This window comes from Lepus europaeus, chromosome 1, assembly GCF_033115175.1.
Source record: "Lepus europaeus isolate LE1 chromosome 1, mLepTim1.pri, whole genome shotgun sequence".
Lineage (NCBI taxonomy): Eukaryota > Metazoa > Chordata > Mammalia > Lagomorpha > Leporidae > Lepus > Lepus europaeus.
The window spans coordinates 133,953,731-133,974,727 of record NC_084827.1 but is presented as its reverse complement, the minus strand read 5'-3'; the positions used below and the strand labels follow the sequence as shown (position 1 = coordinate 133,974,727).

General features: G+C 44.3%; 1 protein-coding gene across 2 annotated transcripts in view; it reads right to left on the bottom strand.

Moving 5' to 3' along the window:
* MFSD6 (major facilitator superfamily domain containing 6) overlaps nt 1–20,997 on the bottom strand; it is a 90,673-nt gene that overhangs the window by 43,473 nt on the left and 26,203 nt on the right. For both annotated transcript variants that reach the window (XM_062189263.1, XM_062189272.1), the window contains exon 2: nt 11,153–12,755. In XM_062189263.1, the coding sequence (XP_062045247.1) occupies nt 11,153–12,702 (1,550 nt within the window). In that variant the 5' untranslated portion in view covers nt 12,703–12,755. The remainder of the gene's footprint in view (nt 1–11,152; nt 12,756–20,997) is intronic.

Sequence of the window (20,997 nt, the reverse complement as noted above, 5' to 3'; positions counted from 1 at the left end):
CCACTAGACATGGTAGTTTATAGTCAACAAGCCCTTGCCCCCAAGGAAACTAAGGAGTATATAAATAATTCACTCTTTATTTATTTATCTAATAGGCAGAGAGACAAAGAAGTACATCTGCTGATTCACTACCCAACTTACAGCAATGGCCAAAAGTGGGCCAGAGCTGAAAGGGGGATCCTGAACACAACCTAGGTCTCCTACAAGTATGAAAGGAACCCAGTCACTTAAGGCATCACCACTGCTTCCAGGGTTTTCTTAACAATTTACTTTTATTTTAATGTTTATTCATTATTCATTTGCTTGAAAATCAGAGAAAGGGAGAAAGAAAAGAGAGAAAGAGAGAGAGAGAGAGAGAGAGAGAGATCTATGTGTTGGTTCACCCCTCTCCCACCTAAATGTTCATAACAGTCAGGGCTGGGCCAGGTCAAAGCCAGAAGCTAGGAACTCTATCTGGGTTTCCCACATATGTGGTGTGACCCAAGCACTCAGGCCACATTCCACTGCCTCCCAACATGTATTAGCAGGAAGCTAGAGCTGAAGTAGAGCAGCCAAGACTGGAGTCAGCACTCAGATATGGGATGTGGGCACATCCCACATGATGGCTTAACCCACTATGCCACAATGCCTGCCCAAACAATTTACTAATTTATGTGGTGTCTTTATGTCACTTTATATCACTATGATATGGATTATATTTATAAACATGGCCCCTATATTAATTGAGGGCTTAGGAATAAGCCTGAATTGCTCATTTTTAAACAACTCCAATGCCTTCCAGTTTGCACAAAATGAAAAATCAAATCCAATGGTGATGACTTGCACTGACCTATCCTTACGTTCAACCATTCATGTCTAAAAGAACACTGCTTACTGTTCTTTTGGTTAAAATAAAATCAAGACAAAAAAAAAGTCTGAAACTATTAACTTTAAGTTCTCTCAATAGAATAGCACTAATTAGTTCCACTCCATAATTCTTGTGTTAAAATAACAAGTTCATCTCAGTTCCCCCACAAGTACACTAATATTTTTATACTTTGAGTGTCAAGATATCTTTTAAAGTTATTATTCTATTGTGCCCATGGGTCATAGAGAAAGAGAGCATCTGTTTAGTTTCCTCTGAAGCTTAGGAAGGTGTTAAATATGAGGCCTTTAGTTAAATGTCTGTGGCAGTGGCTTATGATCCACCCCAGCAGCTCACTCAAGCCCACCGTATTTTCACAGCAGGACACTGGGATGTCCTTAGTCTCAAAATCCCTCCTAAAAGTTGGCCGGTTTTAAAATGAGAATCAGTACAGGGTATGTGATTAACACTCAGCTTTAAAGCCAGAGTATAAATGCCAAAGAGACTGGAACTCAGGATTTATTTCTTGTATTCCTACTGGTATCTAGTCCTGGGTTGGACAGACATAAAAGAGATACCAATAAATGTGCAGCTGCTAAAGATTTCCTATCTTTAGTCAACCAGGACTTTCTAGCTCATAACCCAGGTTTCATAGGTTTCTTTATAAAAGAAATGTGCCCCTCTCTGCTTCCTCCCAATTTTAGAAACATCAGGACATTGTCAAATGATTTGATTTCAAATTCTGATCCCACTGAGCAATTGGGAAGACTTTACACCGGCTACAGAATTCTCCCAGTTGAATCTGCTTATCAGTGGGCTGATTTTTCATAAAGTTATGGCAGTTGGAACCGTAGGACTGAACAGAGTGAACAGCCTGTGTCTTTGTGTCAGCCAGAATACTGTGCCAGGGAGTCGAGGGAGCTGGGCGGGGAGAGGGCTCCCAAGCTGTGCAGCTGAGAGACACACCCTGCTCAAGCAGGCCTTCTTGTGGGTAAACAGGTGCACTCATCATCTCAAGACCCATCCAGAGTCTCTAACAACCGCTGTGAGGATGAAAGCCCAGCAAGGCTAAACTCGGCTTGGTCTCAAGGAACCAAGCCTCATCACAGGAGGGCAGAGAGCTTGGAGATGACAGGATGGTGGCGGAAGTAACCTCACTTCCGGATAGTGCTATTATGTGGATGAGACTTTTTTAAGCTTAATTCACAAAGACATTTTTTAAATATGAAAAGCCATACCATTTGACTTTTGATCAAGGGGAAGTAGGATAACATCCTTTTGTCTGGCACCAGAGTTTAATGCATGCTCTGTCTCTCTGACAAATCACCTACCCACATAAAAAGACTATTTTCAAGGCCGGCGCTGTGGCTTAACAGGCTAATTCTCCGCCTTGCGGTGCCGGCACACCGGGTTCTAGTCCCGGTTGGGGCACCAGATTCTATCCCGGTTGCCCCTCTTCCAGGCCAGCTCTCTGCTATGGCCCGGGAAGGCAGTGGAGGATGGCCCAAGTGCTTGGGCCCTGCACCCCATGGGAGACCAGGAGAAGCACCTGGCTCCTGGCTTCGGATCAGCGAGATGCGCTGGCTGCAGCGGCCATTGGAGGGTGAACCAACAGCAAAAAGGAAGACCTTTCTCTCTGTCTCTCTCTCTCTCACTATCCACTCTGCCTGTCAAAAAAAATAAAAGAAAAAGAAAAAAGAAAAGACTATTTTCAAGTCACAGCCCTTCAATCCTTACAGCTTGAAGGGAAAGGGGGAAAATGGCCTTCCCTATAATCATACAGCCAATCACAGGAAGCACTAACTCCTTCCATCCTACCAGGTCATGATTTTGAAGTCATTACTCTCACAAAAAAGAGAAGCATTTATAAATTTTGTGCCCAACTGAATCTGCAAATGAGGCTTCTGAACCAAGGAACCAGGAGCAGACCTATGGCCTAAAGGCATGCACCATACGAAACAATTTTCTCTGTGACAGAGAATGGTGCTGGTTGTGGGGCGCAGGTGGGAGAACCGGAGAAGCAGTGACTTCGTTCACTGTGTCCTGTGGTTCTGAAGACTACCAGTTGTGCAGGGCTGTAAGAGCCAATAAAACACCCCAGTCCTTCAAACACCGCACGGTGGTTTTTTAAATTTATGTTTTGTGTTTAAGAGGGATATTCTGGAAAAGGAGCATAGAACATATTTGAGGCCTACTTTTAAATTTTGTTCCTTACTTTACTTGAAAGGTTGGGAAACAGAAAGAGAAACAGAGAGAGAGAGAGAGAGAGAGAGAGAGAGAGAGATCTCCTCTCCAGGTTCACTCTGCCAAATGCCTGCAACAGCTCAGGCTGGGCCAGGCTTGGAAGCTGAGAGCTGGGAACTCAATTCAAGTCTCTCATGTGGGTGGCAGGGACCCAACACCTTGAGGCATCACCAGCTGCCTCCCAGGGTGTACGTCAGCAAGAAGCTGAAATCAAGAGTGGGGCCAGGACTCAACACCAGCATTCTGATATGGGTTGCAGGCATCCCAAGTGGCCTATTAACCACCACACCAAATGCCTGCCGAATTCTACTTTCTAGTAGACAAAATAGGTGGATCCCATGTTCTTTTAAATACTGAGTTAATAGGCCGGCGCCGTGGCTCAATAGGCTAATCCTCCGCCTTGCGGCACCGGCACACCGGGTTCTAGTCCCGGTCAGGGCACCGGATTCTGTCCCGGTTGCCCCTCTTCCAGGCCAGCTCTCTGCTGTGGCCAGGGAGTGCAGTGGAGGATGGCCCAAGTACTTGGGCCCTGCACCCCATGGGAGACCAGGATAAGCACCTGGCTCCTGCCTTCGGATCAGCGCGGTGCGCCGGCCGCAGCGCGCCAGCCGTGGCGGCCATTGGAGGGTGAACCAACGGCAAAAAGGAAGACCTTTCTCTCTGTCTCTCTCTCTCTCACTCTCCACTCTGCCTGTTTAAAAAAAAAATACTGAGTTAATAATCACTAGTAATCTAAAGTGTGGTACAATATCACTACCATCACCAACAACAATGGTAGTTGCACCTGTTTCCTGCTTCTTTTCTACCTGCCCGACTCCAACCTAAGTGCTTTCAATAAGTTCCTACGAAATTCTAATACCCCTCTGCAGCAGGTATTACTGTCCAGGTTCACAGACAGACAAAACTAAGACTCAGCTTATGCCACATGCCAGGCTTGTAACATTCAACTGTCTACCAGATATCCACATCTAGATACTTCAGATTCAAAGTAAACAAACCTGACATTGGACTCATTATCACACACATGCGCACACCCAATTCTACAAGTCCATTCTGAATTTCCTATTAGATTGAGTGGAACTACCATACCCAAGTTGGAAACATAGGATTCTCTACTTCTCTTCTCATATCCAAACCAAATCATTCCATCAACTTTACTTTCCAAGTATCCCTTTCCTCCATTACTGCTGCTATTGCTACAGTTCTCTCACTTGGATTATTTCAAAAACTTTCTCAGTGGGCTCCTGGCTTCGAAGTTACCCTCCAGACAGCAAATGAGAATGACCACCCTCTAGTCCTCCGCCTGTGGCACCAGCACACCAGGTTCTAGTCCTGGTCGGGGCGCCGGGTTCTGTCCTGGTTGCCCCTCTTCCAGGCCAGCTCTCTGATATGGCCCGGGAGTGCAGTGGAGGTTGGCCCAAGTCCTTGGGCCCTGCATGGGAGACCAGGAGAAGCACCTGGCTCCTGGCTTTGGATCAGCACGGTGCGCCGGCCGCAGCAGCCACTGGAGGGTGAACCAATGGCAAAGGAAGACCTTTCTCTCTGTCTCTCTCTCATTGTCCACTCTGCCTATCAAAAAAAAAAAAAAAAAGAGAGAGAGAGAGTGACCATCCCATATGAAAATCTATGGGCTTCCTCTGCTTTAAACCTTGCTATGACTCCCAGATAAAGTCCAAGGCCCCAGTCCCAGGCCCTATCTGGATTTCAACATCTGCCTTTTCCAACCCCTTCCTTTTGATGTTCGTCCCCTGCGTCCTGCTAAGCTGGGATTCTCTAGGCATAAACGACTGCTGAACTAAATTCAACAAATATGCGGTGCCATGGCTTGAATGTGTTGCCCCAAAGGTTCACTGGTAAAAACTGTATCCCCGGCCGGCGCTGCAGCTCACTAGGCTAATCCTCCGCCTGTGCCACCGGCACCCAGGGTTTGAGTCCCGGTTGGGGCGCCAGTCCTGTCCCAGTTGCTCCTCTTCCAGTCCAGCTCTCTGCTGTGGCACGGGAAGGCAGTGGAGGATGGCCCAAGTCCTTGGGCCCTGCACCAGCATGGGTGACCAGGAAGAAGCATCTAGCTCCTGGCTTCAGATCGGTGCAGCGCACCAACTGTAGCAGCCATTTGTGGGGTGAACCAACGGAAGGAAGACCTTTCTCTCTGTCTCTCCCTCACTGTCTAACTCTGCCTGTCCAAAAAAAAAAAAAAAAAAAAAAAAAACTGTATCCCGAAATTCATTTATAAATGCTATTTGGAGATAGGGCCTTTAAGAAGTACTTAGGATTAGATGAGGTCATGGGAGCAAGGCCCCCAATGAGGCATTAATGGCTTTATCTGAAGAGGAAGAGAGACCTGAGCTAGCACACCTGCTCCATCTATGAGATAGCTTCCACCACGCTATGATGAAGCAGGAAGGCCCTCACCAATCCAAGTGAGTGCCAGTGCAATGCTCCCAGTCTTCCTAGTCTCTAGAACCAACTTCTATTCTTTATATGTTACTCAGGCTCAGGTATTCATTCTGGCAAACAAACTAGGACAGCAGGGTTTTTGTTTTTAAATAATATAAAATAGCTGCTCCTCTAAAACATGTATAACTTATTTTAAATTTAGCATAAAAATTAAGTTTAACCTTTTTATCATGTTAAAAATCACTTTTAAGAAGAAATAATCCTCTCAAGAAATCAGAAGGAGAAAATGTTAAGGGTTCATCATATTTTTTTAAAGATTTATTTATTTAAAAGGCAAAGTTACAGAGAGGGAAGGAGGGAGAGGAGAGGAGAAGGAGGGGGAGGGGGTTGTGGTGGGGGAGAGACAGAGAGAGAATATCTTCCATCCACTAGTTCACTGCACAAATGGCCACAATGGCCAGGGCTGGTCCAGACCAAAGCCAGGAGCCAGGAACTCCATCCTGGTCTCCCACGTGGGTTGCAGGGGCCCAAGTACTTGGGTGTTGGGGCACAGAGGGTTAAGCTGTCAACTATGATGCTGGCATCCCATATGGGCAACAATTTGAGTCCTGGTTGCTTCACTACAGATCCAGCTCCCTGCTAATGTGCCTGGGAAAGCGGTGGAAGACCTATGCCACCCTCATGGCAGATCAGGATGGAGTTCCTGGTTCCTGGCTTTGGCTTGAACCATCTCTGGCCACTGTGGCCATTTGGAGAGTGAAGCAAGAGAAAGAAAATATATCTTTCTCTGTGCCTTTCAAATACATTACTTTCATACATACATAAATCTTTTTAACAAAAAGTTGAGAGGCAGAGAGAGACAAAGAGACAGGGCCCCTATCTACTAGCTCTGTCTCCAAATGCCCACAACAGCTGGGACTGTTCAGGCTAAAGCCAGGAACTCAATCCAGGTCTCACAGATGGGTGACAGGAACTCAACCACTGCAGCCATCATTTGCTGCCTCCCAGAGTGTGCCCTGGCAGGAAGCTGGACTCGGGAGCTAAAGCTAAGAATCAAACCAGGTACTCCAGTACAGAATATGGGTGTATTAACAACTAGGACAAATATCTGCCAGTTTTGTTTTTCAGAGATTTATTTATTTCTTTCATTTCAAAGGCAGAGTGGCTGAGACAGTGTAGGCTTCCATCTGCTGGTTCATTCCCCAAATGCCCACAACAGCCAGGGCTGGGTCAGATGGAAGCTATGTGGATGGCAGAACCCAAGTTACTTGGGCATCATCTGCTGTCTCCCAGGTGCATTAGCAAGAATTCTGGAAATGAAGACAGGAAGTGGAGGCAGGACTAGTACCCAGGCACTCTGACATGGAATGTGGGCACCCCAAGCAGTGACTTAACCCGCTGCCGAACAACACCCATCCCTGGCTTTTCATCAAGAATTGCGTTACTCTATTTCCAATGTATTTCTTTCTTTTCTTTTTTTTTTTTTTTTTTTTTTTTTTTTTTTTTTTTGACAGGCAGAGTGGACAGTGAGAGACAGAGACAGAGAGAAAGGTCTTCCTTTGCTGTTGGTTCACCCTCCAATGGCCACTGCAGGGGGCGTGCCGTGGCCCGTGCACTGCGCTGATCCTAAGCCAGGAGCCAGGTGCTTATCCTGGTGTCCCATTGGGTGCAGAGCCCAAGCACTTAGGCCATCTTCCATTGCACTCCTGGGCCACAGCAGAGAGCTGGCCTGGAAGAGGGGCAACCAGGACAGAATCTGATGCCCCGACTGGAACTAGAACCTGGTGTGCCAGCGCCACAGGCAGAGGATTAGCCTATTGAGCCGCGGCCTCCATTGTATTTCTTTACTGTGGCAATTACCATCAGAAATCTTCCTAGCAATACAGAATGCTGTGAGTCAGGATCTAATTAGGGAAACGGGCTTCAGTCTGTCATAATTCAGGGATTTGGCCAGATAGGTGACAGAGAAGCTGAGAAGCCGGTGTACTGTGAGATAACCACAGGCAGCCTCTCCGTGGCCTATGAGGATTAACAAAGAAGATGCTGCTGGAGCGTAGGGTCACCCGCAGTGGGTGGGGCTGTGGTGACCTGCAGCAGCTCACAGATGCTGCCTGACAGGGCACAGACATCTCCTGAGTTGAAGAGACATGGCTGAGAGTCTGGGAAGCAGGACGAAGTGCCAGAGTGGAGAGACCTACAAGTAGGGAGAGCTGCAAACATCTGCAGTGCAGGCTTGGATATCTTGAGCTGAGTGCTCAACAGCAGGTGCATTCGAGGAAATGGCCTGAGGCCAGGGAAAGAACCACCTGCAAGGAGGCAAAAACCGCACGTGTTAGAGAGAAAGGAATGCACCAGGTTCTTCCCCTGCCTCACGGCGTTCCCCTGCGCCTCTCATTAGCTAGACGCAGCTCCACTCTGGAATTAGCCTGGAGCTTTAAAAGGTACAAATGCCTAGAACATGTGATGTATTTGATATCTGGGTGCAGCCTTAGCATCAAGAGCTCGAAAATCTCTCCTGGTTAGTCTGCCGGTTAAGAATGTGGCCCGGGAGTGCAGTGGAGGATGGCCCAAGTCCTTGGGCCCTGCACCCCATGGGAGACCAGGAGAAGCACCTGGCTCCTGCCATCGGATCAGCGCGGGGCGCCGGCCGCAGCGTGCTACTGTGGTGGCCATTGGAGGGTGAACCGACGGCAAAAGGAAGACCTTTCTCTCTGTCTCTCTCTCACTGTCCACTCTGCCTGTCAAAAATTAAAAAAAAAAAAAAAAAAAAAGAACCAACACATGAGCCAAAGACAGGAGACCAAACCCTAGGAAGTGCAGCCTGCAGAAATCAGCACCCTCCACACAGGGCAGACAATCAGGGAGCCATGGCGTCTGGGATCAGCAAAGATGGCACAAAGGGTGGCTAGGGGGGCAGGGCGAAAGCAAACATAAGAAGTGGGAAAAACCACTCAGGCACAACGTCTCCAAGTCCTCCGTGGCCACCTCAAACTGATCACCTCAGTGGCAGAGTGCCCTCCCTCTTCTAATACTGACTGCTGTTCCTCCAGGGCTACTTATCATGTATTGCCACGCCGGAGCCCTAGCATCTTGATCTGTGTTCTGGGTCTTCCTGCAGTGCCCCCTCAGGAAAGGCTATTTGTATCATGTGTTTCCTTCTTTCCCCAAGTGACCGTCTTGCTCATTCAGATACTCAGCCACCGTCAATTAACAACTAGCAGTTACTGGGCAATATTTTAACCCTTCTGGATAACATCTGCCTGGCAAAACTAACCTTGGATGTATGCATGTTAAGAGAAAAGTTATAGGTTAAGTACACTTTTATGCATCTCTTAAAATGGAGATACATTTAAATCAAATAACGTAGGTAATGGCCTAACAACGGATCATGATTTTAAAATTTACAAATGATTTATTGTAGCTTGTTTTTATCACAACCCTACTCGTGGGCTAATGTGTTTGGGAAAGCAATGGATGATGGTCCGAGAACTTAGGCCCCTGCCCATGGAGTTTCAGACTCTTGGCTTTGGCTTGGCCCAGTCCTGGCTTGTCGCATGGCCATATGGCATCTGGGGAGTGAACAAATGGATGTATTTTGATCTCTTTCTCTGTCTCTCCCTCTCTATTATCCTGCCCTTCAAATAAATAAATTAATCACAAATCTAAATACACAAGTAAATAAAATAATGAGTAATTATATTACTTAGGAAGGAAAACATAAGCATAATCTCATGTAATTATAAAAGTAGTAGTAAATGTGCCAGGATTTCTCTTCTTGCATTTTTATTTATATATTTGAGAGGTAGCGAGAGAGCTCTCATCTGCCACTTTACTCCCCAAATGCCTGCAATGGCTGGAGCAGAATCTAGGAGGTGGGAATTCAATCCAAATCTCCATGTGGGTGGCAGGAACCCAATTACTTGAGCCATTGCCACTGCATTCCAGGGTCTGCACTGGCAAGAAGCTGGAGCCAGGAATTCGATGTGGGACTTGGGCTTCCTAACCGCTATGCTAACCACCTGTCCCTCACTAGAATCCTATCATAAAAATACGACCTCAGGAAAAGGCATTAGGGAATCATTTTTTACTAGCATGTGAGAAGAATCTAACAATCTCTCTATCTCTCTGCAAATAGAATCTCTACACACACTCCAGGCTAAATCAGTGTTCGACTAATGCTAGACAGATTAAACAATGTCTAAGAACTCCACTAATTGGTAAAAAACTTTCTGGGTAACCTTTTTAGGAATAAATGACTATGATTTTTCCAGATACTATTAGCTGCAGTGAGATTTACTCATACACCCAAGATGAAGAAAAATGTCTCATTCATCATGGTTGACCCGCACAGCTATGAAAATGGCCCAGACAAGGTTAAAGGACATTCCAAGTCCTTAATCAGAACAGCTCCACTGAATGTGCCTGGGGGAATCTGTGCATCTGGGAACCATCCACACAGTGCATGACTTTGTTTAGTGACAACAAAGGGGACAAAGATTTGAGAAAGAGAAGGAACAGGACACAGTCTCCCGGAGCAAAACCAAACCAAACAAGAAAAAACATTCACAATTGTTTCAGGGAAAAGAATGGCTCTAGGTTGAAATTTTAAATTAGAAAATATTTTCTTCGGTTAGTAGAAAGGACAATCAAGGAATAAAGACAAATGTTTTTCAAAACCTGTGACTGTCTATTTCTCCTTTTTGATTTCTTACAGAAAGGGCAGATTTAAAGATTATCACATATACACAAACACATCCGGTTGCTTTCTCTTAGTTACAGCAAGTTCCAGTTCTACGGACAAGCACGTCAGACTTTTCTATGAGACAAGAATGCTTAAGTGTAGCTGGCTCCACAACTTGAAGCCAACAATACAGCAGAATGACCTATAAAGAATATGGTATTGTTGAACCAGCTATGGGTAAACATTAATAGTGAGAAACATGATGAAACAGGAAACAGGAGGCATTTATAGATTTTCCTTTTTACTAAAAGGATTATATGGGGAGTTTCCAGTAAAAGGAAGATTTTTAAATATCCCACATCTTTATAGCAGGCAAAAAGGCAGAGGCTGATGCTACAGTCAGAAAAAATATATGTAAGAATTTCTTCCACATAATATGGTAGATTAGGGACTTTGGTTATATCACAGTCTTATTTAATATAATATAATATAATATAATATAATATAATATAATATAATATAATATGCCATGGACTCAAGCCTTGTGTCAACAGATGGTTAAGACTACATGAAGGCTGATAAAAACCACAATCTATCTACTTAAGCCCTCCTTCCTAAACGCCTATGGCAGCTGGTTCATTCAGTCCATGGACAGCTCACTACATTGGTGCTCCTATGCCTGAACATACTGTGAGTTCCCTAGCATGAGTTTCTTAGCACATAGCTAAGTTACCTGAAGGTCTTGTCTGAGGGGTGAGAGAGGAAACAGCCATTTTTTGTTTGCTTAAGATAATCCAAATACGTTCATGAAATCCTTCGTAGGTTTCTATTATAAGAAAGAACAATAAAAATCCTTCTTCCCATCCCAACCCTACCTTCAACACAAAGTATAGTATCCTTAAGTTTAAGGATAGCTAAGAGGAATTCTAAACTACAAAAGACACGGTTCATTTGCTGGGGACCAGCAACCCACAGGCATTTCTTACCTGATGTGGCCAATCAATTCAATAAGCTTGTGACTAAAAAAATAAGCTGTCAGCTCGGACACATGACTCAAGACTGAGCAGACCCCAAATAGTGTTGTAGTTCCGTTCAGGTCTTCCAGATGCCAGTACAGAAAGGTGAACACGAAGCCATATCCAAACCCCATGAACCAAGCCACAAACAACACGGAGCCGTACTGCACGCTGCAGAGCAGCCTGATCAAGTCCCAGAAGCTGAACGTCTGCGAGGGGCTTGCGGTGGGCGGCGTGTCCTCTGAGGACTCTGCAGAATTGTTCCTCTCCACCTGGGGGATCTCCACCTCCTTCCCCTTATCGTTGCTTTTGAAGTGGTTGTAACGAAACCGGAACTGAGTAGCAACAATCAAGGCCATGGTCATGAGAACGCCAAAGACGATGAAGACGATCTGGTAGTTCCGGTACTCAGGGGGTTTACACCCCTTTCCATCAATGAGCACGTCTATGTGGGTGTAGTCAATCCCAATGCCCACAGACAGCATGGCCAAGCCCCAGCCCAGGGAGCCCCACATGCGCTGCAGCCCATAGCGGTCTCTGTGTTTTCCCAGATACTGGAGAGTCACTGTGTCCACAATCGTGACAGAAGAGGCACTGAAAAATTCTCCTATTATGACAACTACCAGGATCACCAAGAATATAGCTTCAACTTCTTGTTGATCATAAACAAGAGTGACTTGGTCAGAAGGTAAAGATTTGGTGGTAGTGATAATAGCAGTGGTTGTCTCCCTGGTTACATTTTCTGGGGGAGTAGGGGTTGTTGTGCTTGGGCTCAAGGTCAAGTCCACAGGATGGTGAGTAGGTTCATATGTCTGGAGTGGCAGAATGGACTCACTAGTGTTTGAAACTGCTGAAAAGCTAATGGGGTCTGTGATATTAGAGCCTGTTTCTGTTGGCGACCATTTAGAAGGAAGCAGGTTCCTCTTTTCACGTATTTTTGGTGATGTGGTAAGGAAAGCAATACCAGAGGAATTTGTTGGCAGGATGGTAAACAGGTGACTTGAGTTGGTGGGAGGTGCTGTTGGAGCAATCTTTGGTACACATCTCAAGGTAGCAGGTTTGACAAACCCAATGCCCAGGTTGAATAAAACCCAACACAAAAGGGAAAAGAGGAGGACAATTTTGCCTTTTTTAAAGCGATCTGCAACTACACCCCAAAAGGGGGCACTGCAGAACTCAATGAAGTATCGAATGCCTACTAGCAGTCCACTCTGGCTTGGTGACATTCCCAGCTGCTTATAATACACAGGCAAAAGTGGGTAGAGAGAGCCATAGGCAGAGTAAAAGAAAAAGTAAAAGACCTTGGAGATCAGAAGGTCGTTGTTTATTTTAATACAGTGCTTCTCTATCCAGTCCACTTCCTCCTCGGGAAGAGCAGATGTCTCTGTGGAGGAGGGCGTCTCATTGGAAGGTGGGTCTGGCTCCCTGGAAATACCATTGAATGGATCGGCAAGCACGTATTTTCTCTTCTGTTCCTCTTCATCATCAGTTAAGATAGCAACTTTGTCGTCGGCCGCCATGGCTTGCCACCACCATCGGAAAGTGTATGACCTTCAAGATTTTGACTGTAGATCTGTGAAAAAAAATGTAAAAGACGGCTTAGGAGTGAAATTCATACTATGTAAGCACAAAATTTCATCTTGCAGGAAATGGAGAGATTTCACACTGCAGCTAAAGTCATAATTGTGAGAGAGCATCTGCACCACTTACTGCTTAGAACCACACAATATCACTAAAGAAAAACAGGTTTACAGAAAGCAAATATTCTTGGTGGCCCCTGGCTGACTGACCTCTCATCTCCCAGTGTCAGATTTATAAACAGGTTCTTCTCAATCTTTTCGCCATTCCCAGGGAAAATGTACAAATGATTGGAATTATGTCTAAACTAAATACAGGGAGTTGAAAATAAACTCCATTTATAGTCTCTGGGTTTTATTTTTCAAACAAGTCAACTGCATTATGAAGTCTGGGATAATTTAGAAAGTAAAGGTAGCTAAAACCATTCAGTTGCTGTACAAAAAGAGAAAGGCGTGCCAACTAGCACCATATAAGCAATGAGAACGAGAGCCGGAGTCATCCATGAGTTGCTCAAACTACACACGTCCCTCCAAAGTGCTTTTACGGACTACAACTCAAGAAAACTTCAGAAAAAAATAGCATCTACTGAAACCCTACCTTGTGCCAAAGAGTAGATATTTTAATTTGTATACTTTCATATCTGTCACTACTACGTCCCTATTCTCTGATCCATTTTACAGATGAGAAATGAGATTTTAATAAGTGACAGAGACAGAACTTGAGCCCTGATACAATGGCCTCAGAATGCACGCTCTAATAAACTCCACTAAACTGACATATACCACATTTTGGGTAATAAAATGCTGTTAAATCTTTTGAAGAGAAGAGGTTTTCATAGGACAAATCAGGAATATATGCAAGGTATAAATTTACAGGAACTATTCCAAATTACAGCAGAATTTTCTTATACTGTACAAATGATTAAAGGGTTTAATAATAAAGTCTTGCTTAGATCAAGATTTAGAATACCTAGTTGTAATGAACATATTCTGGTGGAAAGAGGTATATACATTAAGTATTTGTTCATTCTTTTCATCCTCGCTAGCAGACTAAAATAGCAATGTCATTTGCCACCCTCTTAGAATAGATCTTGGTCTCCCTTTTCACAAAATGAAGAATATCACTCTGGAAGTCTTCCAGGGTCATGCTCATAAACATTTTTTAATCTCTACAAAGTTCCTAGGTAGACGACAAAAACACAACTCAATGAGGCCTGTGTAGTAGATCCATTTACCAAATTCAGGTGGCATTGTAGCTATAAGGTTGGAAAATGATCATGTGTTTTGGTTCTTGTTTTAGGTTTAAAGAATTTTTGTAATTAAGGAAAATATTCATATAACATAAAATTCACATAACATGAAATAAAATTCAGTGGTATTTAGCACATTCACAATGCCACAGAGCTACCACCACTATTTAGTTCCTAAATTCTGTCTTCCTTTTTACTTACTTGAAAAGCAGAGAGACAAAGATAGGAAGGAACGGAGAGAAAGTTTCTACCCACTGGTTCACTCATCAAGTGCCTGGAAGAGGTAGGGCTAGGTCAGGCCAAAGCTGGGAGCCAAGCACTCAATTCACTGCTCACACATAGGTAGCAGGAATGCAGCCACATGAGCCATCACCTGCTGCCTCCCAAACCGTGCATTAGCAGGAAGCTGGAATCTGGTGCAGAATTGGGACTTGAACCCAGGGACTCCCATATAGTATACACATATCCCAAGCAGCACCTTAATGCTATGTCAAATACCTGCCTTTCAAGTTTTTCTTTTTCAAAACATACATTTATTTATTTATATGAAAGGCACAGCTAGAAAGAGAGAGATTTATTGGTTCACTCCCTAAATGGCCACAACATGGGTAGCAGGGCCCAAGCACTTGGGCCATCTTCTGCTGTTTTCCCAGGCACATCAGCAAAGAACTGGATTGGAAGTGGAGCAGATGGATCTCAAACTGGTGCTCATATGGGATGCTAGCATCACAGGTGGCGGCTGACCTGCTGCATCACAGTGTTGGACCTCCAACACCACCCCGCCCGCTGCCATGTTTTTCTTAATGGTGTAAGAAAAAGGTGGTTTTTTTTTTTTCCTGCTAGAAAATGTGAAAAGCAAAATCCAATCTCTGCTGCCTAGCTATGAAAGACTTTCTTCGATGTTCTATGGTTATTTCTCCTTCATCATTAGTGCCTTCATCTAACACAGCAGCTGCAATTCAATTTCATTACCTAGAAAGAACTTTTGGACTTATCTGCTGGATTTATTTAATTCCTGAACTTAAAACTGAAAGAAAATGTTTGTTGTGTCTAAAATGTATAAGATTTTATGACACTTTCTCTGGGTAAAGAAGGCAGATTGAACATATCTAGTTTGACCTCCTTCCCTGAACCCCACTAAAATGACAATAAATGTAAATACATTTTTAAATCCATGATCCCATCTAGGAAAAGATAAAGGGCACATAGCAGCAATAAAATAAAATTCTGAGGGCTGGCACTGTGGCACAGTGGGTTGACACAAGCTCAAGTCCTGGCTGCTCCACTTCCAATCCAGTTCCCTGCTAATGCACCTGGGAAAGCAGAAGAAGATGGCCCAAGTGCTTGAGCCCCTGAACCCACATGGGAGACCCAGATGAAGCTCCTGGATCCTGGCTTTGGCCTGGCCCAGCCTTCACTATTGTGGCCATTTGGGGAGTGAACCAATGGATAGAAGATTTCTTTCTGCTTTTCTTTCTCTCTGTACTATGTCTTTCAAATAAATAAATAAATCTTTTAAAAAAAATCTGGAAGCCAGAAAGTTGTTAGACAATTGGTAAACGACACTAGATCTGAGAAAACTGAAATCCTGGTTACCAGAGGGGAAAGTCAAGAGCTAATATAATTTACTACTCTGAATCCCGTAAGGGCTCACGAGTTGGCCGTGCTAGGTTCACCTGCTAGTTAATTTATACGTGGTGGGTGGGAGAGACTGCTATCATTGAGTTGATGGAGACTGCACCCCAACTCAGAATGTCTAATTCCCCTCCCCACTCTACACAGCTGGTCAAACAACTACAGGTTTTCTCCCTGCAGAGATGAAACAGAGGTCCTCTAACCTCAGAGTACCCAGCAGAGTTGAAGTATAGCAGTACCATGCTGAACACAGGGCATCAAGTGAGCACACGCATCCTGGGTCCTGAGCCCTGACCCCCCCCACACACACACACCTCCCCTCTCACTTCCAGTTTGAGGTTCCCAGAGGCTGCAAGACTTTTATCTCCAGGCAGGAAACTGGAAGGTTCCTCTCTAGAGAACCTGCCAACTCTGAAGCCTCCTCAGCTAAATAACCCAACCAAATCACTCTCCACAGGAGTTCAGAATCATCAGCCCTTTCAATAAACAGGAGTGGATACCACAGGTTACCAGAAAGAAAATTGAGAGAAAAAAACATGAAAGAAAAAGTCAGCCCAGAGAAAACAGAAGGTATGTAAGAAGGAAAATGTTTTAGGTGTATTATTATATCTTCAGAAATAGAAAATTATGTAACTATGAAATAAACAGGAGAGCTTTTCAAAGGAGGAGCTTGTGGCAGATAAAAGAAATGAATGCTCGGCCGGCGCCATGACTCAACAGGCTAATACTCCGCCTAGTGGCGCCGGCACACCGGGTTCTAGTCCCGGTCGGGGCGCCAGATTCTGTCCCGGTTGCCCCTCTTCAGGCCAGCTCTCTGCTGTGGCCAGGGAGTGCAGTGGAGGATGGCCCAAGGGCTTGGGCCCTGCACCCCATGGGAGACCAGGAGAAGCACCTGGTTCCTGGCTGTGCTGGCCGCAGTGCGCCAGCCGCGGCGGCCATTGGAGGGTGAACCAACGGCAAAGGAAGACCTTTCTCTCTGTCTCTCTCTCTCTCACTATCCACTCTGCCTGTCAAAAGAAAAAAGAAAAATGTTAAAAAAAAAAAAAAAAGAAATGAATGCTCAAATGACAGAGATGTCTGCAAATTACAGCTATCACAGCATCAATGAAGTATTAAGGGAAGATATAAAAGAAGATTTTAAGGCAACTTCTTAGGAAAAAGAAAAAGAACAACAATACAGATACCTCTGCTTCACATGATATATAAAAATCAAATCCAGATGATTGCATATACAAAATAAGATATCATAATTTCTAGAAGAAAATATAAAAAAAATTTTAAAGATCTAAGGATAGAAAATGATCTATTAGAGAAAATACAAAATTACTAAGCATTAAAGAAAAAAAAAACTAGACTATAGTAAGAACTTCTGTTCATTAAAGTTCAACACTGGGGCCGGTGCTGTGGCATAGTGGCTAAAGCCTCCACCTGCAGTGCCAGCATCCCATATGGGCGCTGGTTCAAGTCCCAGCTGCTCCACTTCTGATCCAGCTCCCTGCTAATGTGCCTGGGACAGCAGAAGATGGCCCAAGTGCTTGGGCCTCTGCACCCACATGGGACATCTGGAAGATGTTCCAGGCTCCTGGCTTCGGATCAGCCCAGCTCTGGCCATTGTGGCCATTTGGGGAGTGAGCCAGTGAATGGAAGACACCCCTTCTCCCTCCCTCTCTCTGCCTCTGCCTCTGCCTCTCTGTAACTGTGCCTTTCAAATAAATAAATCTTTAAAGTTTAACACTAAAGATTGATCTGGCAAGTCAAAGAGTGAGAGAAAATATTCTGGTTAGGGTTTTACATATATATATATATATATATATATATGACAAAAGAATGTATCCATATAAATAAATAATATTCCTTAAAAATCAACAGGAAAGGGATGGGTGCTTGGGCAATAGTTAAGACCTCAAGACCTCTCTTCAGATGCACACATCACATACCAGAGTGCCTAGGTTCAAGTCCTGGCTCTGCTTCCCATCCCAGCTGCCTGCTGATGTGCACCCTGTAAGGCAGCAGGCAGTGGCTAAAGTGCTTAGATCCCTGCCATCTACGTGGGACATCCAACTGAAGTCCAACTCCTGGCTTCAGCTTGGCTCAGCCCTGCCTGTCATGGACATTTGGGGAGTAAACCAGCATATCTCCCCCCCGCCCTTTCCGCATTTCAAATAAACAAAAATAAATAAATCTGTTCTGGAAAAATGTCAGAAATTCCCATAGGAAAAATAAGCAGAAGACTTGAAAAGACACTTCACAAAATGGCTTATACAAATGACCAATAAACACATACAAAGATGCCCCCACTTAATTAGTCACCAGTTAAAGCAAACCAAAATTGGAATGCAGTATTGCAGATTTTTCAATAAATGACTAAAATGAAAAAAGATGGATAATACCAAATGTTGATAAGAATATGAAGCAACAGACCTCTCACATATTACTGATAGAAATGTAGCTTGATATGCTACTTTGAGAACTGTTTGAGAATAGCTACTAAACTTGAATGCATTCTGTGGAGGTCACTGGTCCCCGGCAATCAGGAAGCCCCTGGTCAAAATCCTCAGCAGTAAGGAAATCACTAGTGACAGAAAAGCCCCTAGCTGGCAATCTGCATCAGATATGCACTGCCCAGATTATAATCCACCATGCAGCAGGCGTCAGCTTCCAGCTGCCCTGCTGGCCCAGTGCTCCCTTGCAGCGTATTTTAATAAGTCAAACTCTGCTCACTCCTCCCCTCATTCTATTGCTGGTGAATTCACCACCAGCAACAACAGGGCACTTTACCTCAGCTGAGGTGGTGCCAGAGAAGGTGACGCAGAAAGCTGGGACTTCCGTCTAGACAGGAATGAGGCCACAGGGTCAGTGGAGACTCCCGGGGAGCCCAGACTGCCATCCCCTCTGTCAATAACAAGATACCTTAGATCCCACACCCCTCCCCCACAGGGGTGGTGTCAGAGGAGGGAGGCAAAGAAGCAGGGCTTTTTCCAGGGAGGGGCAAGCACTGGGTGTGTGAAAAGCACAGGAGAGGCCTCCTGGGGGAGCCTCCACCCGCAGGTGTCATCAGGGGCTGAATGGGGAAGCTGGACTTCCACTTCCACCCGCAGCACAGAAGTCGCAGCCTACTCCCTCAGCACAGCAGGTGCAGCTCAGACAGAAGATTTAAATAAAACCCAAGGTCTCATAACATAATACCCAAAGTGTCTAGATTTCAGTAAAAAAAATCACCCTTCATACCAAGAAGACCTCAAACTGAATGAAGAGAATCAACAGATGCAAAACCGAGTTGACAGGAATGTCTGAGTGATCTGACAATGATTTTCAAGCAGCCATATAAAAATGCTTCAATAGGCAATTACAAACATGCTCAGAATGAAACCAAGTAACAAATACATAACAGAAAATGGAAATGTTAGAGCTTGAAAACATAGTAACCAGAATGCAAAAAAAAAAAAAAAATTCAAAAGATGGACTCAGTAGCAGAATAGAGAAGACAGAAGGAAGAATCAGTAAACCGAAAGCTAGAAAAGAAATTATGCAATCTGCACACAGAGATAATAGACTAAAAAACATCAGCAGTATCTCAATGACCTGTGAGACTGCAACAAAAGACCTAACATTCATGTCATCAGAGTTCTAAAGGAGAGGAGAAAAAGGCAGTGGTGAAAAAGCAGTCAAAGAAGTAAGACTTCACAAATTTGCAGAAAACGTAAACCCACGTATTGCAGAAGCCAAGCAACTCCCAAAAGGATATAGCTAAAATTTAGCCCACATTGAGTGAGACACAAGTCAAACGTCTGAAAACTGCCATCACATCAGAGGAAAAATCTTGAGGGCAGAGGAAAGGAATCACAACTTACCAATAAAGGAAAAATAATTCAAATGACAGCAGATTTCTCGTCACAAACCACAGGTACCAAAAGGGAGTGGCACAAACTTCCTAACTGCTGAAAGAAAGTAATTATTAACTCAGAATACCATATCCAAAAAAAAAGTCCAAAAACGAGAAAACTAATTATCAGTATCCTTCATAAGCCTAAGGGGAAAAAATGCTTACCAAAATACTAGAATAGAGAATTATATACTGTCACCAAGTGGAGTTCATTCCAGGGCTATAAGGCAAAGGCAATATTTGAAAATCAATTAATATAATCCAACATATTAATAAGCTAAAAAAGAAACTAGGAGCTGATACTGTGGCTCACAGGTTAAGCTTGGGACGCTGGTATCCCATATTGTAATGCCTGGTTCAAGTTCTGGCTGCATCACTTCTGACCCAGCCTCCTGCTAATGCATCCTGGGAGGCAACAGATAATGGCTCAAATGCTTGTGCCTCTGCCACCCACATGGGAGACCTAGACTGTGTCTCAGATGCCTGGCTTCAGCCTGGCCCAGCAGAAGCTGTTGTGGGCTTGGAGAACGAACCAGTGGATGAAAGAGCTTTCTCTCTCCCTCTGTCTCTGCTTTTCAAGTAGATAAAAAATCACACATTTAAAAAAAAAAATCAAAAATTACATGATCTCATCAAATACTGCAGAAAAAGCACCTGACAAAATTAAATACTATTCACATGAAAGTCTCAGAAGAATCGGAATAAGAGAGAACTTCCTCAACTCAATAAAGATTACCTACAGACACCTACAGGTAACATTACACTTAATGGCGAAAGACTGAACGCTTTTTCTCTGAGACAGGAAACAAGGCAAGATTGTGCTCTCACCACTCTTATGCAACACAGTGCTGGAAGTTCTAGCTAGTGAATAGGAAAGAAAAGGAAACGAAGACATTCAGGTCAAAAAGCAAGAAATTAACTGTTCCTATTCTCACCTGACATGATTGTCCATATAGCAAATCCCAAGAAATCTACAAAGACTACCAGAACTAGTGAGTGAGTTCAGCAAGTTCCCAGGATACAAGATAAACATACAACAAGTCAATTGCATTTCTACAGAGTATGGATGAACATGTGGACACCAAAATTTAAAATCCAATACTGGGGTGAGCATTTTGCACAGCAGTTAAGACACCCCTTGGGAAAGCCTCACCCCTCATATCAGAGTGCCTGCCTTTGAGTTCCAGCTCCACTCCCAATTTCAACTTCCTGCTCATGCATATCCTGGAAGGCTGAAGTTCTCGGGTCCCACCACCTACATAAGAGACCCAAATTGAGCTCCTGGGTCTTGGCTTCAGCCCAGCCCAGCCCAGTCCTACCTCAGCTGTTGTGGGCATTTCAGGAGTAAACCAGGAGATGGGAGATAGGTCAGTGTCTGTTTCTCTCTCTCTCTCGCCCCTACACTCCCTTACAAAGACTTTTAAATTAAGTATAATAGAATTTATGATTGCTTTAAAAAAGGAATACTTA